Source organism: Hemicordylus capensis, chromosome 13, assembly GCF_027244095.1.
Source record: "Hemicordylus capensis ecotype Gifberg chromosome 13, rHemCap1.1.pri, whole genome shotgun sequence".
Lineage (NCBI taxonomy): Eukaryota > Metazoa > Chordata > Lepidosauria > Squamata > Cordylidae > Hemicordylus > Hemicordylus capensis.
The window spans coordinates 10,602,574-10,625,169 of record NC_069669.1 but is presented as its reverse complement, the minus strand read 5'-3'; the positions used below and the strand labels follow the sequence as shown (position 1 = coordinate 10,625,169).

Sequence of the window (22,596 nt, the reverse complement as noted above, 5' to 3'; positions counted from 1 at the left end):
GATGTGCTGCTCTACCAGCCATCAGAAATGGAAAAGTACGTGCAGTCATAATTAGATTTCCACAGTATCTGAGTGCTATATAAACAACATCATTCAACATGTCAATCGAGAAACAGGATCTTGACTAAGCTAGATATGGCAAGGCACCATTGAAATCAAGAAGACAAGTTTGACATGGTCAACATTATGATGACGATGTACAATATTTATTATAATAATAACCTGAGTCATGTTAATTTGAGTGGAACTTAGTCTTAACTTATTCTGCATCCTGCCCTACATTTATTTATGTTATTTATTTATTTATCAAATTTTTCTAATATACTGCCTCCTCTAAAGACTCTAGGCAGTGGATGACAACAATACCAATAAGAACTTTAAAAATAATTAAAGGGCAAATGCCTGGTGAAACAGGTTGGTCTTAAGAAGGGCCTTAAAAGCAGCTAGGGAGGGAGCTGAATGAATCTGGGGGTGGGGGAGTGTTCCAAAGAAGGGGTGGCCACAGAGAAGGCCCTCCTATGGGTCCAGGCACCACACACTATGGGTCCAGGCCCAGGACACTAAGGAGGGCCATCTTGGCAGACCTCACAGGACGGGATGCAACAGGCCGAGAGAGGCGATCCCAGAGATATACAGGTGCTAAGCCCATAAGAGTTTTGTAGGTGGGAACTAGCACTTTGAATTGGACCCGGAAGCAAACAGGCAGCCAGTACAGTGACCGTAAAAAGAGGTGTGACACTATCAAATCTACGGCCTCCCATGAGGAGGTGGGCTGCTGCATTCCGGACTAGTTGAAGTTCCCGAATCGTTTCAAAAGCAACCCTAGGTAGAGCGTGTTACAGTAATGCAAACAAGAGGTAACAAAGGCATGAGTTACCGTTGCCAGGGCCTGCTTTGGCTGAGGCTATGGAGTAACTACATTAAGCCCTTGTGTTTATTCAGAATCTTTTCTCCCTCACTTTTCACAGCATATCCAACAAGGAACTATCGGAACTAATTGTGAAGCTGCAGAAAAATGCTGACCAGGTGGAGAAAAACATTGTGGAAGCAGATACTAAGATGCAAAATGTGAGTATCTGCATGGGACTCTAAAGTAAAGCTGTGCTTTCGAGTCGGTGTTGACTCCTGGCACCCACAGAGCCCTGTGGTTTTCTTTGGTAGAATACAGGAGGGGTTTGTCATTGCCTTCTCTCGCACAGTATGAGATAGTGCCTTTCAGTATATGGTGCCCTATACTGCTGCTGCCCGATATAGGAGTCTCCCATATTCTGGGAAACACACCAGCAGGGAATCGAACCAACAGCCTCCTGCTCTCTAGGCAGGTTACTTCCCCTCTGCGCCATTAGCGGGGACTCTATGCGCAGTGGGGAAATGCTTGACTAACAAGCAAAAGGTTGCCAGTTTGAATCCCTGCTGGTATTATATTGGGCAGCAGCAATATAGGAAGATGCTGAAAGGCATCATCTCCTACTGTGTGGGAGGAGGCAATGGTCAGCCCCCTCCTGTATTCTACCAAAGACAACCACAGGGCTCTGTGGGCTCCAGGAGTCAAAATCAACTTGATGGCACACTTTACTTTACCTACACAGTAGTTAATTTTGACAAAGAAAAGCTAGAGATTACTGTAATGAAGTTTTCTCAAAACCCATGGAAAATGAGAAAGTTGCTTCTTTTTAGGGAGGCCACGAGAGTTCCCATACCATGCATCCAGGCTCCCACATGGGCCACTTGCATCCGGCAATAAAGTGTGGAAAATTCAAAGCTTTTGTCCTGGTTCCAAATATGATCTTACTCCCTGTGCATATGCTAACTGCAGACTTCTGTGCTATGTGATCTTACCCTCTGTACACATGCTGAACAGGGACCACGCGTGCTCTTTGTAGTTCCACCTGCTGGCCAGCATGACATTCCATGAAGAATTTGTCCTTTTCCATTACCACTTCTGTGGCAACTGAGGGAAGGGGTGGGCTCTTCTTTGAATGCAAGAGCTGGCCTGCAGGTGGAGCTGTGAAAATCACACAAGATCCTTGCTCAATGTGGGTACAGAGGATAAAATAATTCTAGGACGTTAGCAAGGGAGCCTGCAGCACCATGTGTATGGGGAGTAAGAACATGCTTGAAACTTGTGCAAAAGCTCTGACTATCCCATTCTTCAGTGCTGTATGGAATGGCCATAGGTTTGCTACCTTGTAAGCGGAAAACTGCTGTTTTGTTAGAGATGGTGCATCTGGGTGTTTATCTCCACAATTCTTCTGGTTCCAATTCTGCATGGTAAAAATAGGCCCAAAGCTAGGTTTGAGGACTGGAAACTTGTCTCCACTGGATCTGTGGGAGTTATGAAAACAGTGCGGGGGACAGGGGGAGAGAAGATCTTCTGATCAATTCTGCCATCTTGTAAATCTGCTCTTCCTCCACTTTCCTGTCACACCCACAGGACCTACACAAGATTAAGGCCGGCCAGCCTGAACAATATAAGGACCACACGGCAGATAAGCTGATAGAATCCGACAAAATCCTCTACGTCCTGGATGGAGATGCGGCTATCGCCCGTCATATGAAACACCCACAGGGGGATATGATCACGGAGGAGTGAGTTGCGGGGACCGGGGCTGAATCGCACATCCATAATGAGATGTTTTGTTGTGTTGTGTTGTGTTGTGTTTGTGTTTGTTTTGTTTTATTCACATACTTAGATCTTCACATGCTGGGCCCTTTATTTAGGCTTTGTCACTTCTCTCCTCCCCTCAGAGCCCGATGGTCCCTAGGTAGTTTTAAGGAATCCTCTTTCTGTGGAAAGGGCCAGTCTTCTGGTATCCATGAATAGTATTCATTCATCATGTAGCAAAGAGGGACAATTGATGCTCACTACCAGATGACCAATCACTTCTCCCCAACCACTTTGAGAATATTCTTCTTCAAAAGCAGTATATAAATGTAATATATAATATAACTTAATCATTTAAAACCCTTCACCCAGCATCTTCTGCTTTGAAAAGTTGCACGTTGGCCTAATTTATGTGGCAGGATTGTTTATGCGAATGTTGGTATCTGTAGGTAATCGCCAAGTGTGACTTTATTTTGCACAAACAAATCCACAAACAAACTCTTCAAAATACACAGTAGACTTCTGGTCAATGACTGTAATAAAGATTGGATACACAGTAGACTAGTTTTGTGAATCTGCACAATCTATACTGGTTACTATTTCTACTACGAGTATTTATATACTGCTCTTCAACCAAACTTCTCAAAGTGATTTACATAGAAAAATAAATAATACACAAACAAAATGGTTCCCTGTCCCCAGAGGGCTTACAATCTAAAAAAGAAACACAAGGGAGACCCCAGCAACAGCCGCTGGAGGGATGCTATGCTGGAGGAGTTGGATAGGGCCAGTTGCTCTCCCCCTGTTGAATAGATGAGCACCACCATCTGAAAAAGTGCCTCTTTGCTCAGTGAGCAAAGAGTGTGTGAATTGCAATGTGTAACTCACATTGGGGGTGGGATAATTTTGGATTCTGAATCAAGCAATGTTGCAGGGGGGTGAGAACGGGGGTGCAGTAGTGGTAAGGGAGCAGGTTTCTCTTGTCTGTACCCTACCCACCGACCCACCCCTCGATAATCCACAATTATTGGTTTTTCTCCTACCCACAGCATTCGGCAGCTAAAGGAGAGAGTCGCCAACCTGCGTGTGAAACACGACCAGATCTACAACTTCACTCCGCAGGATGTTGAACCGCAGGTGGACTGGGTGGAAGTCATCGAGGAGAAACTGGTAGGTTGGCACCTGGCATCCATTCCCGGAAAATTTGAACTATCAACTTTTCTCTGTGTGTGTGTGTGTGTGTGTGTGTCAGAGGGAGGGGTGACGGTGCCGTTTGTTTCCACACATGGCTTTGGGGGCCAGCGGGCGCAGCACTGCAGAAGGTCCTGCCGTCAGAAAACCTCTTGTCCTGATTTTCTAGACCATTCTCTCTCTTGTCTTAGTTTTCTAGAGCTGAGGAAACTGCCATTTAAAAAAAATCTTCACATTGGGGATAGAATAAGTTCGTACTGAATTCACATCTGCTTAGAGTGACCTTTCTCTGGGTGCTTGGAACTCTTCCAAATGGGAGGGCTTGTGGAGCTTCTGTACATCTCTTTCAAGGGGGTTAAAAACCTTTGCTTAAAGCAGGCCTGCTCAACTCTCCCCCCCACCTGTTTTTGGACTACAGCTCCCATAATCCCCAGCCACCATGGCCAGTGGCCAGGGATTATGGGAGTTGTAGGCCAACATCTGCAGGAGGGCTACAGTTGAGCACCACTGGATTAAAGTGTATTTTTAAATGTAGCCCCAGTAGCGTTGGAAACACGGCACTAACCTGCTTGGCTTTGTCCCTAGGAAACCTTGAACGGCAAGGGCTTTGGAACCGACTTGCCATCGGTCAATGGCCAGGTGGAGGAGCACAACATCTTCCATAACGAGGTGATGGCGATTGGCCCCCACATCAGCAAGCATGGAGACAAGGTACCACACTTCCGTAAAGCTCCTTTGATTGTTCTCCAAATGCAGATGAAAGAGTCATTGGTTAATGTTTATTTTATAGGTACTTCAGCCTTGAATGGGGGAAGTTCAGCTGGTGTCATTTTGGGGGGCTGCACTCAAGGGAATGGCAAGCTGCACCAGTTGGATTTCTCCCTGTTGCGCACCATTTGATGGCACAGGAGTCTGTGTGATCAACAGTTCCCTAAAGCAGGGGTTCTCAACCGTGGATTATGATAGGAACAGAGGAAGCTGCCTTCTACCGAGTCAGACCGTTGGTCCGTCAAACTCAGTATTATCTGCCCAGACTGGCAGCGGCTTCTCCAAGGCTGCAGGCAGGAGTCTCTCTCAGCCCTATCTTGGGGATGCTGCCAGGGAAGTAACTTGGAACCTTCTGCATGCAAGCAGGCAGATGCTCTTCCCAGAGGGGTCCCTGTCCATAAGGGGAGTAGCTCACAGAGCTCACATGTGGTCTTCCATTCAAATGCAAACCAGATGTTGTTGGACTACAACTCCCATCATCCTCAGCCGCAATGGCTGAAATACATGATGGATGTTGTAATCCAACAACAACTGGGGACCCAAGTCTGAGAACCCCTGTTTTAGGGAACTGTGGATCACATGGGCTCCCGTGCCTTTAATTGGTGCCCAGAAACCCAACTGTTGCAGGATGCCATTCTGTTGAGCACAGCCTCCCAAATTATACTCCAAAAGCCAGTTTAATGGGTTTGAAAAAGTGCACCAGAGCTTATATAGTCTTTCTCTCCATTCTCCCCTGCAGTCAGTGCAGTCCTTGCATGCAGGAGGCTCCACCAGTTATTCAACAAACGTGTTGGTTGCTTGTTGCTCTGGTTTCTCCTGCAGCACATACAAAACATGCCAGTGGGGTGCAGCGGTTAGCTCTCCACTCAGCCATGATTTTCACTAGGTGACCAGTCACACTCTTTCTCGGCCTAACCCACCTCGCAGGCTTGTTGTTATGAGGCTGGGGGGATTGCGTGCCTGGCCAGTGAAGTGAAGGATGAGCGAAAATGCAATCCACTGCAGTGACTTCCCTGCTTTCTGTTTTGGACCTTTTCTGTACCTCTACAGTGAATCATCTTTTCATTTGTTTCCAGGAATACATGAGTGGGATCCAGGTGAAATATCAGAAACTGCTGGTAAGGCTTCTTTCTGTCTGCCCCCGAAGATAGGGGTCAAACTCTGCATGGCACACCCAAGAGACGAAGGGGATGCGAGAGAATTCCTAGTTTGCAAATGGTTTGCCCTGTTCAGGCTGTTTAAAGCATCCCCACCTGAACAGGAAGAAGGGGTTCGGGTTAGAGTTTGGGTGACATCTAAGTCTGCTATCCATGCCCATCATGACTTAAAAGGGATGCAGATTCATCCAGGGAGGGCAAAGAGCATGCATTCCTGCAGCTGGCCCCGATTTTGGTTTGCAAAGGATTATTAAGGCAACTTACATAGATGCTGGCAGCTGATATCAAAATACGTTTGCTTGATGTTGCATCTCACATGTTATGTAGAAAGTGGAATATAGGAACATAGGAAGCTGCCTTCTGCGGAGTCAGACTTTTGGAGTCTCTCTCCCAGTGCTACCTGGAGATGCTGCCAGGGATTGAACCTGGGACCTTCTGCAGGCAAAGCAGACGCTCTCCCACTGAGCGAGGGCCCCTAAGGGGAATCTCTGAAAGGAGACAGTTCTCACTCGTGGTCACCCATCCAAATGCAAACCCGGGACAACCAGTCATGCTCGCTACTGCAAGGCCGGCTCTCCACTCGCAAAGTGAGATCAAGGAAATCCATCACTAACAAGACGGATAGTCTAGTGAGCTGGCTAGATCAGGGGCCACAACCATCACCCATCAGAGCAAGGAGCTGGCTGGTCTGAAGGGTGCTCCCTGTAGTTCCCGGCAGTGGCGAGAGCTAGCTGGGGGCACCCAGGATGTCTTTCTTCCGGCCATCCTCCCCGTCACCAGCTCAAGACCCACGGTGGGCTCGAGTCATGACGGGCATGGATAGGGGGCTTCTAGGTCACTGTTGGGCCTTCCAGAGTCCCCTCTTCCAGTTTCCAAGCCCGGATGCCTGGGAAACGTGCTTTCTCTTGCAGGCAGCATCTCAGCAGAGGCAGCAGGATCTGAACTCGCTGCAGGACTACATGCAGCGCTGCACCAATAAGCTCTACTGGCTAGACCAGCAGGCGAAGGACCGGATGCAGTACGACTGGAGTGACCGGAACCTGGACTACCCCAGCCGCCGGCGCCAGTACGAGGTATTTCCACACACACACACCAAGTTTCTCTCTCTCTCCCTCCCTCCTTCTTTCCCCCTTCCACTCCCTCCCTCCCTCCTCCCTCCCTCCCTCTCCCTCCTTCTTTCTCCCACTCCCTCCCTCCATATCCCCCTCCCTCTGTCTCCCTCTCCCTCCCTCCTTCTTTCCACTCCCTCCCTCCCTCCCTCCCTCCTTCTTTCTCCCTTCCACTCCCTCCCTTCCTCCCTCTCTCCCTCCTTTCTCCCTTCCACTCCCTCCCTCCCTCTTCCCTTCCCTCCCTCCTTCTCTCTCTTTCCCTCTCCCTCCCTCCCTCCCTCCCTCCTTCTTTCCGGACAAAGTACAAAGTGCTGGTTATCACCTTTAAAGCCCTGAATGGCTTAGGACAAGGCTACTTGGGAGATCCCCACCACTCATTAAGATCACCAGGAGGGGTCTATCTTCAGGTGCCACCGGTTTACCTGAGGCCTGCCCGGATGAAGACCTTTTCACAGTGGTAGAGTAAGGTGATCTACAGGGAAGCCCTCTGAGGTCTAGCACCTTGAGCTGACCAAAGGCATGCCATGGAATTGTCTGAAGTCAGCCTGCTGTGCTGCTGAGGACTGAATGGATGTACGATGGTGATTGCTCCATGTGCTTCCTCATTTTTTAGAATTTCATAAACCGAAAATTGGAAGAGAGAGAAGAAGCCGTCAACAAGCTGCACATAGACGGTGATTTGCTGCTGGCTGAAAACCACCCTGGGAAGATCCCCATTGAGGTGAGTGTGAGGTAGTGGTTAGAGCGTTGGACTAGGACTGGGAGACCTGAGTTCAAATCCCCATTCAGCCATGAAACTCACTGGGTGACTCTGGGCCAGTCATCCTAAGCTACCTCACAGGGTTGTTGTGAGGATAAACATAACCATGGGCTCCTTGGTGGAAGAGTGGGATATACTTTTTTTAAAAAATTATATGAAATCAAATCTTTACGGTCAACGACCAGCTTTATATAGTGAATAATCACTATAAAATAACAGCAACAATAGGAACCATAATAAAAGCAAAACAAGAAATTTTGCAAAACATATAACAAAACTAATTTATATGCTAGCAATCGCGTTAGCCGAAGTGTAATTGACTGCAGTTGTTATTGACACATACGTTGTGAATTTCACAAGCTGCTGCATGAAATTTAGCAACATTCCTTGAAATTTCAGAATGCTGCTGATCAGAAAGGAGGAGCATAATATAAAAATCATCAGTTCTTCCGGGATACTTATTTAAAGAAGGTCATATTTGTTTATATCAGGGCTGCTCAACTTCGGCCTTCCAGCTGTTTCTGGACTACAACTCCCATAATCCCCAGCCACAGCAGTCCATAGCCAGGGATTATGGAAATTGTAGGCCAACATCTGATTATGGAGGGCCGAAGTTAAGCTATATCGTAAATCCTGAGAGAATGGGCAGTGTAAGAGAACATGACCCACTGTTTCAACCTCCGAGCTTTTGCATGGGCATGTTTGATTCACATATGGGATGTTCTGATACCTGTCATCCGTAACGGCAGAGGGAAATACATCAACATGTGCCTCTGTGAAGGCTCTCCTCAAATTGAAGTGAGCTTGTCTTGGGCACTCTAGGAAAGCTTTGCCATGCGATCGTTCCCCAAGCCTGTATCCCATCACATTGGGCCCCTTGGGAGGAAGAGTGGAATTTAAATATAGTTGGTTAGTTAACTAAGTAAGTACGTAAGTTACAGGCTTTTTACTTCCTTGGAAAATGCAGGATGTCATAGGAACTTAGGAAGCTGCCACTTACCGAGTCAGACCCTTGGTCCATCTAGCTCAGTATTGTCTGCACTAGGGATTCTCAACATTGGCTCCCCAGATGTTATTGGACTTCAACTCCGATAATCCCCAAGCCCAGTGGTCTTTGGCTGGGGATTATGCGAGTTGAAGTCCAATAACATCTGGGGACCCAAAGTTGAGAATCCCTGGTCTATACTGATTGGCAGCAGCTTCTCCAAGGTTGCAGGCTGGAGTCTCTCTCAGCCCTATCTTGGAGATGCCGCCAGGGAAGGAACTTGGAACCTTCTGCATGCACGCCCACAGATGCACTTCCCAGAGTGGCCCCATCTCCTGAGAGGAATATCTTACAGTGCTTACGCATGTAGTCTCCCATTCCAATGCAAACCAGGGTGGACCCTGCTTAGCAAAGGGGACATTCCATGCTTGCTACCGCAAGACCCGTAAGGCCTTGCGTCCCCTGAGGCCTACCTTAGTCTGCTCTTTTGTCTTGTTTGCAGGCTCACATCGAGGCCGTGCATGCTGACTGGAAGGAGTATCTCAACTTGCTCATCTGTGAGGAGAGCCACCTCAAATTCATGGAGGACTACCACCAGGTACCTGGAAATCAGGCCTTGTGCCATGGGTGGTCCAAGATGGCTGTGCTGGGAAGCAAAGGGGAGGTCACAGAGATCTGGTTGTGCCCCCATGTGCAGGAACAGGAGGCAACACAAAACATCACCACCTTAGGAAACCACCCAACTTGCAAAAGTGCCTGTTCCTTGCAAGTTCTTTTGTGAGAACTTTCGGCTCAAATTTGGAGGAGCAACCTGGCAAAAGTGGGGGCAAAATCAGCTTGTCTTTTGCTCTCGGTTTTTGCCACTGCCTGTTTCATGGCCGTAACAGTGGCCACCATTTTTATTTCCCGGAATGCCTTGGAGGCCGCCATTTCCTTCCCCGAACCTCCCAAATGATGCTACATCATAACATAACAACAAATAAAATAAACTCTGTTAGCTGTCCCATAACAAATTGTTCTTTGGGTGGGTCACAAGACAGCATTAACAAACATCCACTAAATGTTGGATTGAACCTATGTGCAAATGGTTCTGCACATAGAGCGCAACAAACAAATTACTATACAAAATGCAATACAAAATTTTTTTTTAATTTTTTTTTAAAACCAGCATTTTAAAGAATCAATTTTTAAAAGCCCAAGTGAGCAGAAAAATCTTCACCTGGTACTAAAAGAACAAAGTGTTGGCGGCAGGGAAGCCTCGCTGAGGAGGCTAATCCATAAACAGAGTGTTACTAGGTCGCTTTCCAGATTAAACCCGACAACAGTGTCACTGCAGATCTGCTAAATGTGCTTCCGTACTTCCTGTGTTGTGACACCACAGTCCCTGCGCTGACAGCCAAGAGCCGTTCACGGTTTCCGATGCCTTATTTTGGATTTTATCTTTGTCTTATAGTGCTACAATGTTGCATGTGCGTCGCAAAAAAAGTCACTGTATTTTTCAGTTGTAGGAGTTTGAGATTCTGGGGCTGGTTTTCAATACGATCCTGTCCAAGCTGAAGCATTTTACGTCAGTTGCGTAGGGTTTAATCTGGAAAGCACCTTGGAGGGGTTTCTGGGAAATGGTGGCCTTTTGGGAGGAACAGTATTACGCTGCCAGTAGTAGGTTTCATGCTCCTCACCCTTGAAAGAATCGCCAAAATGTCCTCCCCCTATTTATACTGTCTGCAAATGGGGCAGCAGAAAAGCAGAGGGTGAGCGGTGAGGGTTTAAGCTCAGCTTTCCGTATCACCAAAGCAATAAGATGCCTTCCAGCTCTCATATCTGCTCACACCATAGCTTTGGGGACCATTTCCTTCTGCAACAAGACGGACTGTGTGCACATACTGTGTCCTTTGCAGGAAGGTTTCTGTCTCCAAATAACAGCCCATCCTGCCAGAAAATTTATCTTGTGCTGCTTAACAGTGATCAAGCAGGGACACAGATCAGGTGCCACTGGCTGCACGGGAAACCACCCAAGGAACTGGCAGGCAAACAGTCTCAGCAGATATGTTTTCTTCTTCGCCCTTTCCTGAACCTCCTTATGGTCAGGGGATACTGAGCAAGCCTGCATCTGCTTCCCAGAGATGGTTCAGGAAGGTAGCATCCCCTGGGCAGATAACTCCCCAGGATCACGCTCATCGTCTTCTCTCCAGAGCAAAGCACGCACGGTGTCTGTTTTGCTTGGAGTATTCCCCACTAGTTAGTAGCTAATGCCCCCTTTCCTCTCATTGCTTTCTACCTTCTCAGATGCAGGGCTCGCCTGCTGCGACTGTGGAATTCACTGTAATTTCCCCCCTTGCAACCACTGTCATGGCAGAGTGCAGACAGTCCATGGTCGTTCTATCAAAGGGAATCACATCATCATCATCATCATCAATTTATTTATTTGTTTATTTATTTATTACACAGTTCCAAAAGGATGCAAAAGATGCACAAGACCTGCTCAGGAAAGTAGACACAGACCTGGACCAGAAATATAGCCCAGACTTCAAGGACCGATACCAGATCGAGTCATTGCTGCGGGAACTGGAGGCAAGTATTGAGTTCGACAGCTGCAAGTCCTCGTGGGAATGCCAGGCAGTGAAAGAAAGAGTGAGAACATCCAGAAAGCTACCTGTTACAGATGGGCAAACCTCACCAGAGTTACTGAATCTCAGCTCATGTAACGTGAACTCCCTTTAGAGCATAGGAGAGCTGGCAGGCTGGCTTTAGCTTTGTTGATGTCACCCAGTCCAATTACTGTATTTACCTGAATCCAAGACTAGGTTTTTCCCAGGTTCTTTGATGGTAGAAATTGAGGGATCATCTTAAATTCAGAGTCCTGTTCCTTTGGAATGAATGCAGGCATCACTGACTACTTTTTAAGAGGATCGTCTTAAATTCCGAGTCGTCTGCGATTTGGGTAAATACGGTATATCTGTTCCTGAAGAGCAAGCACTATATTGAGACCAGATGAAGCAGCTACTCCTCTAGCTGATCTGGGGAGCTGTTAAGATGGCGTCATGGGACACACAAATTGGGCTCATGGGGTACAATCCCCCAAGATGTTCTCCTTTGCAAGCTGCATTTTTTAAAAAACAAAACCTATTTACTTCTCAATTTTCAATTTAAAACAACAACAAATATTTATATATCGCTTTCCAACAAAAGTTTTCAAAGCAGTTTACATAGTTTACATAAATAAAAAAATAAGATGGATCCCTGTCCCCAAAGGGCTCACAATCTAAAAAGAAACATAAGACAGACACCAGCAACAGTCACTGGAGGTCCTGTGCTGGGGGTAGATAGGGCTAGTAACTCTCCCCCTGCTAAATAAAGAGAATCACCATGTTAAAAAGGTGCCTCTTTGCCAAAGTTAGCAGGGATTAACAAAACAATAATAATAATAATATAAACAAAACAATAATATAAACAATGTATTGCATAAACCCAGCAATTACGAACTCAAGTCTGCATTATCCCTATCAAAAAGGGCACATGGAATATCCACATTGCTTTAAGCCTAAATATTTCACACAATCAATATCACTAATAATAAGTTGTCACTAAATGGGGCGGGGGAAAGAAGCCCACCAGGAACAAGAGAATGGTCTCCAAAAATATGGAAAATCTTAAAGCAGGACAAATCATCACTGGAAATTAAAGCCTAACTGAATGTGTGTTATAAAAAATATATTTTTTTAGAAAGGTGGACTCCTGTTCTCAGTTGGATTGTCCAGTCTGAGTTGACTTGTACCAGACCAGAGAGGTTAAGAATTCTATTTCTTATGCAAGTTCCATTGAAACCATCTCATCCTCAACCGGGAGGGCCAGGCTCTCTCAGGTTAAGGGCTCTGCGATTCCTCCAGCAGCTTGAACGGGAAAGGGGTCCAGCCCGTCCAGGTTGAAAAACTGTGGCAGATGCCCCTCCCATCAGAAAACGAGCCCACGCCGTGCCTGGCCTAACCACCCTCCAAGAACTGCCTGCCGGTCTCTCTCTCTGTCCTAGCGGTGGGCAGCCCCGCAGGGCACACGTGGCCTCTAGCGTTGGTACAAACAGAGGGGCAGAGGCTTCCAAGATTCAGAAGACCGGAAGCCTCCAAGTCCAGACGAATCCGAGGATTCAGTCCAAGCTGGCCTTCCTGCCCCCAACAACCTCCATTCACCCCCACAAATAAGAGGGATGATGGAAGGGGCATGTCTGGGTCTCCGCACAGAGGTATCCCGGCCGGTGAGCAGGGGAGCCACACAATACAGCCACCTTGCAGAAGCTAAGCAGGTCTTGGGGTGGTCAGTGCCTGGATGGGAGACCCACGGATGCTATCTTTGCGGATGGGGCTGCCGCTCCATGTTTGAGCATCTGCCTTGCATGCAGAAGGTTCCAGGTTCAACCCCTGGCTTGCATCTGCAGGTGGGGCTGGGAGAGGCTCCTGCCTGAAACCTTGGAGAGCCACTGCCAGTCACTGTCGGCAGCCCTGAGCTAGACGGCCTGACGGCCAAGGGCCTGACTCAGTATACGGCATCTTCCTCTGTCCCCATGCCCACCAGGCCTTTTCTTTCTCTCCCTCCAGGATCAGGAGAAGGCCTGGGACAAGTATGATGACGTGGTGAAGTCCTTGCAGAAACGCAGCCAGCAGGTGTTGCCTCTGAAGTTTCGCCGGGAGACCCCCCTCAAGCCTATCCCCGTGGAGGCTCTCTGCGACTACGAAAACGAGCAGGTCAGCAGCTCCGTTCCCCCTCTGCTGAGTGCAGGATGGAGCACTGGAGGAGAAACCTGGCCCTTGGTGTGTCCTGATGGCCGACATGTAGTCGGGACTAATGGGCAGACGGCCCCTGTTGTTACCTGTGGTTCTGGCACCTGCGGTTTCGCGGCCTGTATAGACCCGACCTCTTTATCTGTGGCTCAAAAAGAGTATTTCAGTTATGTTTAGTCCTGACTCACTTAGCGTGGATCCTGCCCAGCGTGCCCACTAAGACTGAACTCTTTCCGCCCCAGAGCCAGGTAAACCGCGGAGCCACATACACACTGCACAAGAACAGCGGTGACATCTGGGAGCTGACCGACAGCGCTGGGAACATGATCAACGCCCCCGGGGTCTGCTTCATGATCCCTCCTACGGATCCTGAATCGCTAAACCATGCTGACAAGTAAGGGCTTGCTCACAGAGGCTGTGTTCTCACAAGCCAAAAGTTGGTCCTCTGTGGTAGCAAGCATGACTGGTCCCCTTTGCTAAGTAGAGTCTGCCCATTTGATTGGGAGACTACAGGTGAGCACTGCAAGAGATTCCCCTTAGGGTATGGAGCCGTTTTGGGAAGAGCAGAAGGATCCAAGTTCCCTCCCTGGCACATCTCCAAGATAGGGCTGAGAGAGATTCCTGCCTGCAATCTTGGAGAAGCTGCTGCCAGTCTGGGAAGACGATACTGAGCTAGATGGACCGATGGTCTGACTCAGTATATGGCAGCTTCCTATGTTTGTTAGGAGTATTCTCCACTCTTTCGGGTTGACAATCCAGACTACTCTTCTGGGTGAATGAGTTTCAAGCTCTGTAGGATTAGGAAACTGTCCTTGACTTCTTTTATGAAAACCCTCCAAATTACTGCATCTGCTTAAGTGAGGGTGTGGCCGTTGGGGTGAACGTGGCTATGGGGTGTGGCTGTCAGGGTGGACTTGGCTATGGGGGTGGGTGGGTGTCATGGAAATTCACCTTCTGAGTTTGCAACGACACCACTGAGCAGAGGAGTACCTTATGCCTGACTATTTGCCCAGCTGACTCCATCTCTCCTTGTTCCGTAGCATCGCCGATCAGTATCAGAGTGTGAAGCAGAAGACGGCTGGCACCAAAAACCTCCTGCAGCAGCGATATGATGGGCTGAAGGCAGACAGCATTGGAGGTGGGCATCCCACCTGAGATTATGCACTTGGCTGATCTTCATGTTCTACATGTGACAAGTGTCCTGGCTCTAGTTACAGGCTGGGTTCAGATAGAATGTGCAACCATGGTTCAGCTAAACCAGGGCTAGGCAACCTGGCTCTCCAGCTGTTCTTGAACTACAACTCCCATCACCCCCAGACACAATTTAATAGTGGAGAGCCAAGGTTGCCTATCCTTGAGCTAGACCCTGGTTTGTGTTACGTCTGAATCCAAGTTCATAAACCAGTGCTTTGGAGCTTACTAACCAGGGTATGAAACCATGGTTTGAAGTTGGTTTGCAAACTCCAACTATTCTCCTTTTATGGACTTTCTTTAATTTAATTAAAATGCAATTAAAAGGGTGGGGGGTTTCATCTAACAGGATTATGTGAAAAGAAAACGTTTTGACATTAAGATGTCATATTCAGTGCTTGGTGTTCAACGAATTCTGAGATATATTGGCCTCTAAAGGATGTACTGTTTAACTTGTTCCTTCCTCCTCCTTCCTCCTTGTTAGTGCTGAGCTCGGGGAAAGTGTTCTTCTCTCTCCCCCTGCTCCACGCTTTTCATCAGCTTCAGGTGATTGGCTGGGAGAAGTTTCAGTTTTGCGATGTAGGAATGCTGGTTCAAACTCTGTTAAACACCAAGCATTGAAAAGGACATCCTTATGTTGAAACGTTTGCTTTTCACAGAATCCTGTTGGATTAACCCCTCTTTGATACGCAGTAAAGGTGGTCTATGCAGGAGAACTGTTTTGAGCTGTCATCGTGCATATTCCATCGCCACTATACCAGCTAACCCCAGTTACTGTTAGATTCATTATCCGGATGTCACACGGAACCAGTGTTGGAGCCTCTTCCACTGCAGCTAGGGGGTGCCAAGCCTGCCTCAAATGGGCAAAGGGACCTGCCTTAAACTGAGTCAGACCCTTGGCCTATTGAGCTCAGGATTGCCTACACTGACCGGCAGAAGCTTGCTAAGATTTCAGACATGGGGGGCTTTTCCCAGTGCTACCTGGAGATGCTGCCAGGGATTGAACCTCAGACCTTCTTCATACGAAGCAGATGCTTTCCACCTGAGCTACAGCCCCGTCCTCAACTAACGTAGGAACATAGGAAGCTGCCATATACCGAGTCAGATCCTTGTTCTGCCTAGCTGAGGACTGTCCACATGGACTGACAGCAGCTCTCCAAGTTTTTAGGGAGGATGCCCTGACCTGGGGGTGTTGCCAGGGACTGAACCTGGAGAAGAGGAGAGCTGGTCTTGTGGTAGCCAGCATGACTTGTCCCCTTAGCTAAGCAGGGTCTGCCCTGGTTGCATTTGGATGGGAGACTAGAAGTGTGAGCACTGGAAGAGATTCCCCTTATTAGGGGATAGAGCCGCTCTGGGAAGAGCAGAAGGTTCCAAGTTCCCTCCCTGGCAGCATCTCCAAGCTAGGCCTGGGAGAGACTCCTGCCTGCAACCTTGGAGAAGCCGCTGCCAGTCTGTGTAGACAATCCTGAGTTTGACGGACCAACGGTCTGACTCGGTAGAAGGCAGCTTCCTCTGTTCCTATCATAATCCACGGTTGAGAACCCCTGCTTTAGGGAACTGTTGATCACACAGACTCCTGTGCCGTCGAATGGCGTGCTGCCAGGGAGGGAACTGGGAACCTTCTGCTCTTCCCAGAGAGGCTCCATCCCCTAAGAGGAATACCTGACAGTGCTCACACACGTCTACCTCACATCCAAATTCAAAGCAGGGCGGACCCTGTTTAGCAAAGGGGATAATTCATGCTTGCTGCCACAAGACCAGCTCGCGGCATGCAAGGCAGATGCACTCCCTCTGAGCTGGGCCAGAAGCAAAAGACAAATGGGGCAGGCTCTTTCTGAGGGGAGGGGCTCAGCCTGCCACCCCACCCCCCTGCCGCTTGCTCCTACACAACGGCTTGCCAACCAGGGATCCAAAGCAACCTTCTCTCCCCGCCGCCGGCTCTCTCATCCCAGACGCAGCATCCATCCAAGGCCGGCAGCTCCTGGCCGGGCTGGAGAAAGTCAACACGGAGCTGGAGAAGCAGGAGAAGGCCATCACGGCCAACTTGCGCCCCCCGCTGGAGCAAAACCGGGCTGTCCAAGATAGCGCCGAGCGTTCCAAGGATCTTAAGGTAAAGGCAACCTGCGGGAGAGAGGGAGAAGGATCACCCAAGCCCCAGCCTGGCTGCTGGAATCCCTGCATGGGTTGGGTCTTCCGGGGGGTGAGATGCCACTTTTGAAGCTCCCCGCTGTTAAAAACCAAACACAAAACTGCTCCCTGCCTATAGAAAGCGAGCAGCTTCGGCAGGAAGGTACTCGCCTGGCCCTTGGCCTTCAGAGCCGGTTTTCCGTCTGCGTGGAGTTCTTGCTTTTTGCTTGCAGGGGGTTATGAGAGGCAGTGGGTTGGGATTACAAGGAAGCAGGTTTATGGCTAGGAGAAGCCGATGGGCACTTTGCGGGGTGGAGCTGGGATTGGCCTGGCAGTGCAGGCTCCTCCTTCCTTTGCTCTGCACCCTCCAGTAGCCCACCGCAAGGGGGCGCCCCCCAAGGACTGTGGCTGAAATCCTGGCCCAGTGCTGAGGGATGCTGCTGCACTTGCTGCTCACCTGCTCCTTCTTTCTCTCTCGCCCTCCTTTGCAGAACATCACCAACGAGATCCGGCGCATCGAGCCCGAGAAAGCCCGCAAGATCCAGGAGTGCGAAGCCTTCATCGAGTCGGTGCCCGACACGGGCAGTGCCACCTTGGTGAAGAACAAGGCGGAAGAGACCAACAACAAGTACAACCACGTTGTCCAGCTGCTGAGCGCCGCTCAGGAAAAGTAGGTGTCCCGGGGGCTTCTCTGAGCTGATTTGCAAAGGGACCGTACAATCGGGCATCTCCCTTGAATGTTCACAGTCCTTCAGGTCAGAGTTTTGGAGGGGGCTTGGCTTACCGGCTTGACCTCTTTGTGCTGCCAGCACCTCCTTACATGTCGGTCCTTTGCTTATGGAGCACGCTGGCCGGGATTGCACTGGGGAGGGCCCAATGGCTCAGTGGCAGAACCCCTCATGCAGAAGGTCCCAGGTTCAATCCCTGGCACCTCCGGTTCAGGATTCAGGTAGCATGCCATGGGAAAGCCCCCTGCCTGCCCCCTGACATGGCGGAGGATTGACTCACGTCTCAGAGTAGGCAATACTGTGCTAGATGGATCAGTGGCTGGACTCAGTGGGCCGGTTCAGATGTGCTGTGGCACCCCTGACTTTCAGAAGCACGTCTTCCCTCCCTCCGTGCCTGCATGAGGATTGGAAGAATTCTGCATCCGATTCGGATTAAAACAAATCAGGTTTATTCATTACATCTGAAACAAGGTTCAGTCTTAGAGAGGAGAGCTGGTCTTGTGGTAGCAAGCATGGCTTGTTCCCTTAGCTAAGCAGGGTCTGCCCTGTCTGCATATGGATGGGAGACTAGAAGTGTGAGCACTGGAAGATATGCCCCTCAGGGGATGGAGCTGTTCTGGGAAGAGCAGAAAGTTCCAAGTTCCCTCCCTGGTGGCATCTCCAAGATAGGGCTGAGAGAGACTCCTGCCTGAAACCTTGGAGAAGCCACTGCCAGTTTGTGTAGACAGTACTGAGCAAGATGAACCAATGGTCTGACTCAGTATATGGCAGCTCCCTATGTCTTGGTTCAGAGCCTGGTTTATTTTGGTATTGTGCAGGCCAAGAATGAGAAGTATAATTTTTCTGACTCTCCCATAGGAAGGGGAGGCAAGGCAGAACACACTCTTATGCCTTGGGGACATTGCACGAAAGCAGGATTTAATCCTGACTCTGCGTTACACCCAAATCTGCCAGTATAAGATACTTCCATACAGCCATATTATTTTGGGGAGCTTAGCCTGGTCTCTTCACAACCAGGAGGACTAGCAACATCTCTTTTTATAAACAAGAAAAGAAAGGTGAGATTTCCCAGAAGCTGAATTCTGCATTGAATACCACATGCTGCAACTATTCCATGCTCTGTGGAATAGTAGCACACTCTCAGTCCTGGTGTAACTCCGGTGTCACTGGCAGACTTGGGCACACATGTGCACTTTGGCAGAGGCTTGGAATGGGGCGTTTCCGTCTTCCTTTCTAGAGTCGATGTAGCCAACCGCCTTGAGAACAGCTTACAGCAGGGAAGAGAGCTGCTTTCTGGCTACGAAAACAAGTTAGCCATCGAGGACACCATTCCAGAGGATGTCCGTGCCCTGGACCGCAAGAGAGAAGAGCTACAGGTGAGCACGGGCTTCCTTTCATCCTTCCAATACGCCGCAGGTTGCTAAGTGCCCCTGTGTATCAGGAAAGGCCAAAAAATTATTATCAGGGCCTGGTTTATAAAAGCCAGCAGAGACAGGGAGAGGTTTCAGGTGTACAGAGACAAGAAAGAGTTACAGGCTAACAGCTGTCAGAGAGAGAGAGAGAGAGAGAGAGAGAGAGAGAAAGAGAGAGAGAGAGAGAGAGATCCCTGTTCCTGAAGGGCTCACAATCAAAAAAAGAAACATAAGATAGACACCAGCAACAGTCACTGGAGGGATGCTGAGCTGTGGAGTGGATAGGGCCAGTTACTCTCCCAACAACAAATATTTATATACTGCTTTTCAACAAAAGTTGCCAAAGCAGTTTGCAGAGAGAGAGAGAGAGAGTTCCCTGTCCCTGAAGGGCTCACAATCTAAAAACAAACATAAGGTAGACCCCAGCAGGAGACACTGTCGGGATGCTGTGCTGGGGGTGGACAGGGCCAGTTGCTCTCCCCCTGCTAAATGAAGAGTCTCACCACTTTAAAAAGGTGCCTCTTTGCCCAGTTAGCAGGCAGGAGAGAGGAAGGGAAGGGCTTCAGCAAACGTGAATGAAAGAAGCTTCTCGGGCTCTGGGACGAAGGCACTTAATGCACACAGAGCCCACTGCAACGCTCGCCACCTCCAGCCACACCAAGGATTCATGCTACCCTGCAAGCTCTTTCTCCTCACACAGCCATTTGGCCTCTTCTTTCCTCCCCAGGCGCTGGGATCTGAGCTGAAGGCCCAGCGGCCCTTGCTGACTGAGGCGGAGCAGGGCCTGCAGAAGGCCAAGAAGTGTTCCAGCGCCCTGGCCAGCCAGTTCCAGGAGCACTGCCCGGACATCGAGCGCCAGGAAGCCGAGCTCCACAAACTCAACCAGCGATTCGGCAACCTCAACAAGCAAATCGACCACAGGTCAGGCCCGGGGTGGGGCAGCAGCATTGGCTGGGGTGGGTGGAGAGAGGAAGGGAAGGGTTTGAATGGATCCGTCTTGACCGAATCGCCTTGAACGAAGCAAATCAACGAAGCGAATCAACGAAGCACCCTGGGGTCTGAGATAAAGGCACATGATGCAGGCAGCTGGCTGAAGCCAAGCAGGTCTGGGCATGGGCTCTGCCTGGAAGGGGAGTCTGTTTGGGACTCTCACGCAGGGCCGGATTATGGCATGCTGGGGCCCTAAGCCATGTCAAGCTTAAAGGGCCCCACAGCACCACAAAAAATATTATTCTTGCAAAAAGGGCAATGAGAAATACACACAGACAACTCCCCAAACACCACTGCAGATGTTTAGCAGCCGACGACGGACATTAGCAACTCAGAGCATTCAAAAAAGATATCCAAACTGTTTATAAATCCATTCAATTAAATAAAACATCACCTGTCTCCAGATGTCATGTCTTCAGGCCGATAGAAAGGAAAGATATAAACTAATATATCGGAGCTCACAAAAGTTGCAATTTCGGCACCGTCTTATCTCCTCCCCAAAGGACAATGAAAATAGAAATAATAAAGCTTTATTTTACATAGATACAGTTCTTGGCAGAGGTATAAAAAACCCCTAATTTTCTAACAAAAACCTCTATCTTGCAGTAAGCCTATTTTTGCATTAGAAATGCCTTTCAATGAACATACATTATGATGGCTTGCTTTGCATTTATGCAGACGTTTAATGCACGGGTTCTGAACATTAAGTCTAATGTGCTTATTTATAAACTCAATATGATAAATAATTGTGTAGCCGTAGAAGTATATTTTTGTCTGTCAGAATGATTAACGTCTGCTTTAGAAACTTTTCTCCTTTCCTTTTCAACCAATTGTGTAAAACTAGAAATGTAGTCATTTTTGTATGCAGAGGCCCCTCATAACATGAAGCCTTAAGTGGCGCAGCAGGGAAATGCTCGACTAACAAGCAGAAGGTTGCTGGTTCGAATCCCCGCTGGCACTGTATTGGGCAGCAGTGCTATAGGAAGATGCTGAAAGGCATCATCTCATACTGCATGGGAGGAGGCAATGGTCAACCCCTCCAGTATTCTACCAAAGAAAACCACAGGACTCTGTGGGCGCCAAGAGTTGAAATCGACTTGACGGCACACTTTACCTTTAAGGGGCAGCTTGCTTATCTTGTCCCTAAACCCAGCACCGATCCCAGTAGAATGGCAGCAGCATAAACCCCCTAAATACAAATAAATAGCTCGAACTGCTTTATCAGCCAGTAAAATAATGCCTAGTTCTTCATCTGCCATCAGTTTTCTCACACAACTCTATCATTGTAATTGTTTCTATTTAACGGCTGGGTTAAATAGAAATGCCAAGAAATCCTTCCCAAATGCCAAGAACACTACACACCAGGAAATGCATGCTGGGAAGCAATTTAATGCACCCTTCCTTGCTATAAGAATGCAGGTCTGTGAATATTTTCATGGATTTCTCAATATGAGGACATACGGCAGAAGTAATACAGCCAGCAGTATCTGAGTTAATGGCATTGGGTGAGATCACTGCCAGTAACAATAAGGGAGTCTTGTTCCATCTTCCCTTCCTAGGTCTCAGGTGCTACAGAAAGCCAAATCGGCCTATTCCAACTACCGCAGTGGCTACGACAGCTTGAGTCAGTTTCTACGTAATGTACCCAACTATGAGCCGCTGGAAACTGACAACGTTGGTCAAGTAGAAAAGAAGCTGCAGAACCAGAGGGTAATGTCCGTGGCTTATACCACACAGCGGGGCCCTGCAAAAGCAAATCAAATCTTTATTGTTACGGTCATTTGACCAGCAAAACCCTGCAAAAGTCGCAGTGAGACTGAAGGTCGGGGAATTCAGGACGGACAGAAGGAAGTACCTTTTCACACCGTGCACCATTAATCGATGGAATTCTCTGCCACGGGATGTGGTGATGGCCACTAGCTTGGATGGCTTGAAAAGGGGCTGAGACAAAGTCATGGAGGACAGGTCTATCAATGGCTACTAGTCTGGTGGCTACAGGCCACTTCCAGCCTCAGAGGCAAGATGCCTCCGAATACCAGTTTTACGGGAGCAATGGCAGGAGAAGGGGCATGCACATACCTCTTGCCTGTGGGCTTCTCGGAGGCATCTGGTGGGCCACTGTGGGATACAGGATGCTGGACTTGATAAGCCTTGGGCCTGATCCAGCAGGGCTGTTCTTATGGGACATGTGGGCTGGGAAGGCCTATGCTTCACATGTGTAATGTCCCAGGTTCACCCAGGTTAGAAGGATCGCCAGAAGGAAATGTCTCACTCTCTCCTCGTCCCCCACCCATCCCCTCTTTTGTGACTCTGGAGAGACACGGCCAGTCAGAGGAGGCCTTACTGGGTTAAAAGTAGACCTCTCTAGAGTGGCAGAGTAGACCTTACTGGGTAAGAGTAGACCAGCGTAGACCGTGCTGGGCTCAGCCTCACGATTTAGGAGGCACGTTGGGTAGGAGTGCCCACGCTTCACACATATAAGGTCCCAGGTTCCATCCCCAGCTAGAAGGATCTCTGGTAGTGGGGCTGGAAGGAAAGGCTTCTCTCTCTGCCCCAGACCCTGGAGAGCCACTGCCAGCCAGAGGAAGTCCTATGGGGCTGAAACAGGGGTCCCCAGTTGTTGTTGTTGGACTGCAGCTTCCCTCTTTGATGTCTCTGTGACTCACCTTTCCCCCCCGCCAGGCCCTGCTGGGAGAAATTGCCAGCATGGATCAAGATGTCCAGGAGGTCGCTGCCGAGGCTCAGCTGTACCAGCAAGCAGTGAAGGTATGGCTGGTGGGAAGGGAAGGGGAGAGCAGAAC

The 22,596-nt window shown here is 49.0% G+C and overlaps 1 protein-coding gene across 6 annotated transcripts in view; it reads left to right on the top strand.

The window, feature by feature from the left end:
* Window positions 1–22,596, top strand: part of PPL (periplakin) — a 65,991-nt gene that overhangs the window by 36,613 nt on the left and 6,782 nt on the right. For all 6 annotated transcript variants that reach the window (XM_053276602.1, XM_053276603.1, XM_053276601.1 and 3 more), the window contains 18 exons: window positions 969–1,068; window positions 2,435–2,589; window positions 3,655–3,775; window positions 4,382–4,507; window positions 5,641–5,682; window positions 6,633–6,794; window positions 7,444–7,551; window positions 9,078–9,173; window positions 11,024–11,146; window positions 13,165–13,311; window positions 13,590–13,741; window positions 14,388–14,485; window positions 16,491–16,648; window positions 17,157–17,335; window positions 18,631–18,769; window positions 19,533–19,726; window positions 21,355–21,505; window positions 22,478–22,561. In XM_053276602.1, coding sequence (XP_053132577.1) covers window positions 969–1,068; window positions 2,435–2,589; window positions 3,655–3,775; window positions 4,382–4,507; window positions 5,641–5,682; window positions 6,633–6,794; window positions 7,444–7,551; window positions 9,078–9,173; window positions 11,024–11,146; window positions 13,165–13,311; window positions 13,590–13,741; window positions 14,388–14,485; window positions 16,491–16,648; window positions 17,157–17,335; window positions 18,631–18,769; window positions 19,533–19,726; window positions 21,355–21,505; window positions 22,478–22,561 — 2,335 coding nt within the window. The remainder of the gene's footprint in view (window positions 1–968; window positions 1,069–2,434; window positions 2,590–3,654; window positions 3,776–4,381; window positions 4,508–5,640; window positions 5,683–6,632; window positions 6,795–7,443; window positions 7,552–9,077; window positions 9,174–11,023; window positions 11,147–13,164; window positions 13,312–13,589; window positions 13,742–14,387; window positions 14,486–16,490; window positions 16,649–17,156; window positions 17,336–18,630; window positions 18,770–19,532; window positions 19,727–21,354; window positions 21,506–22,477; window positions 22,562–22,596) is intronic.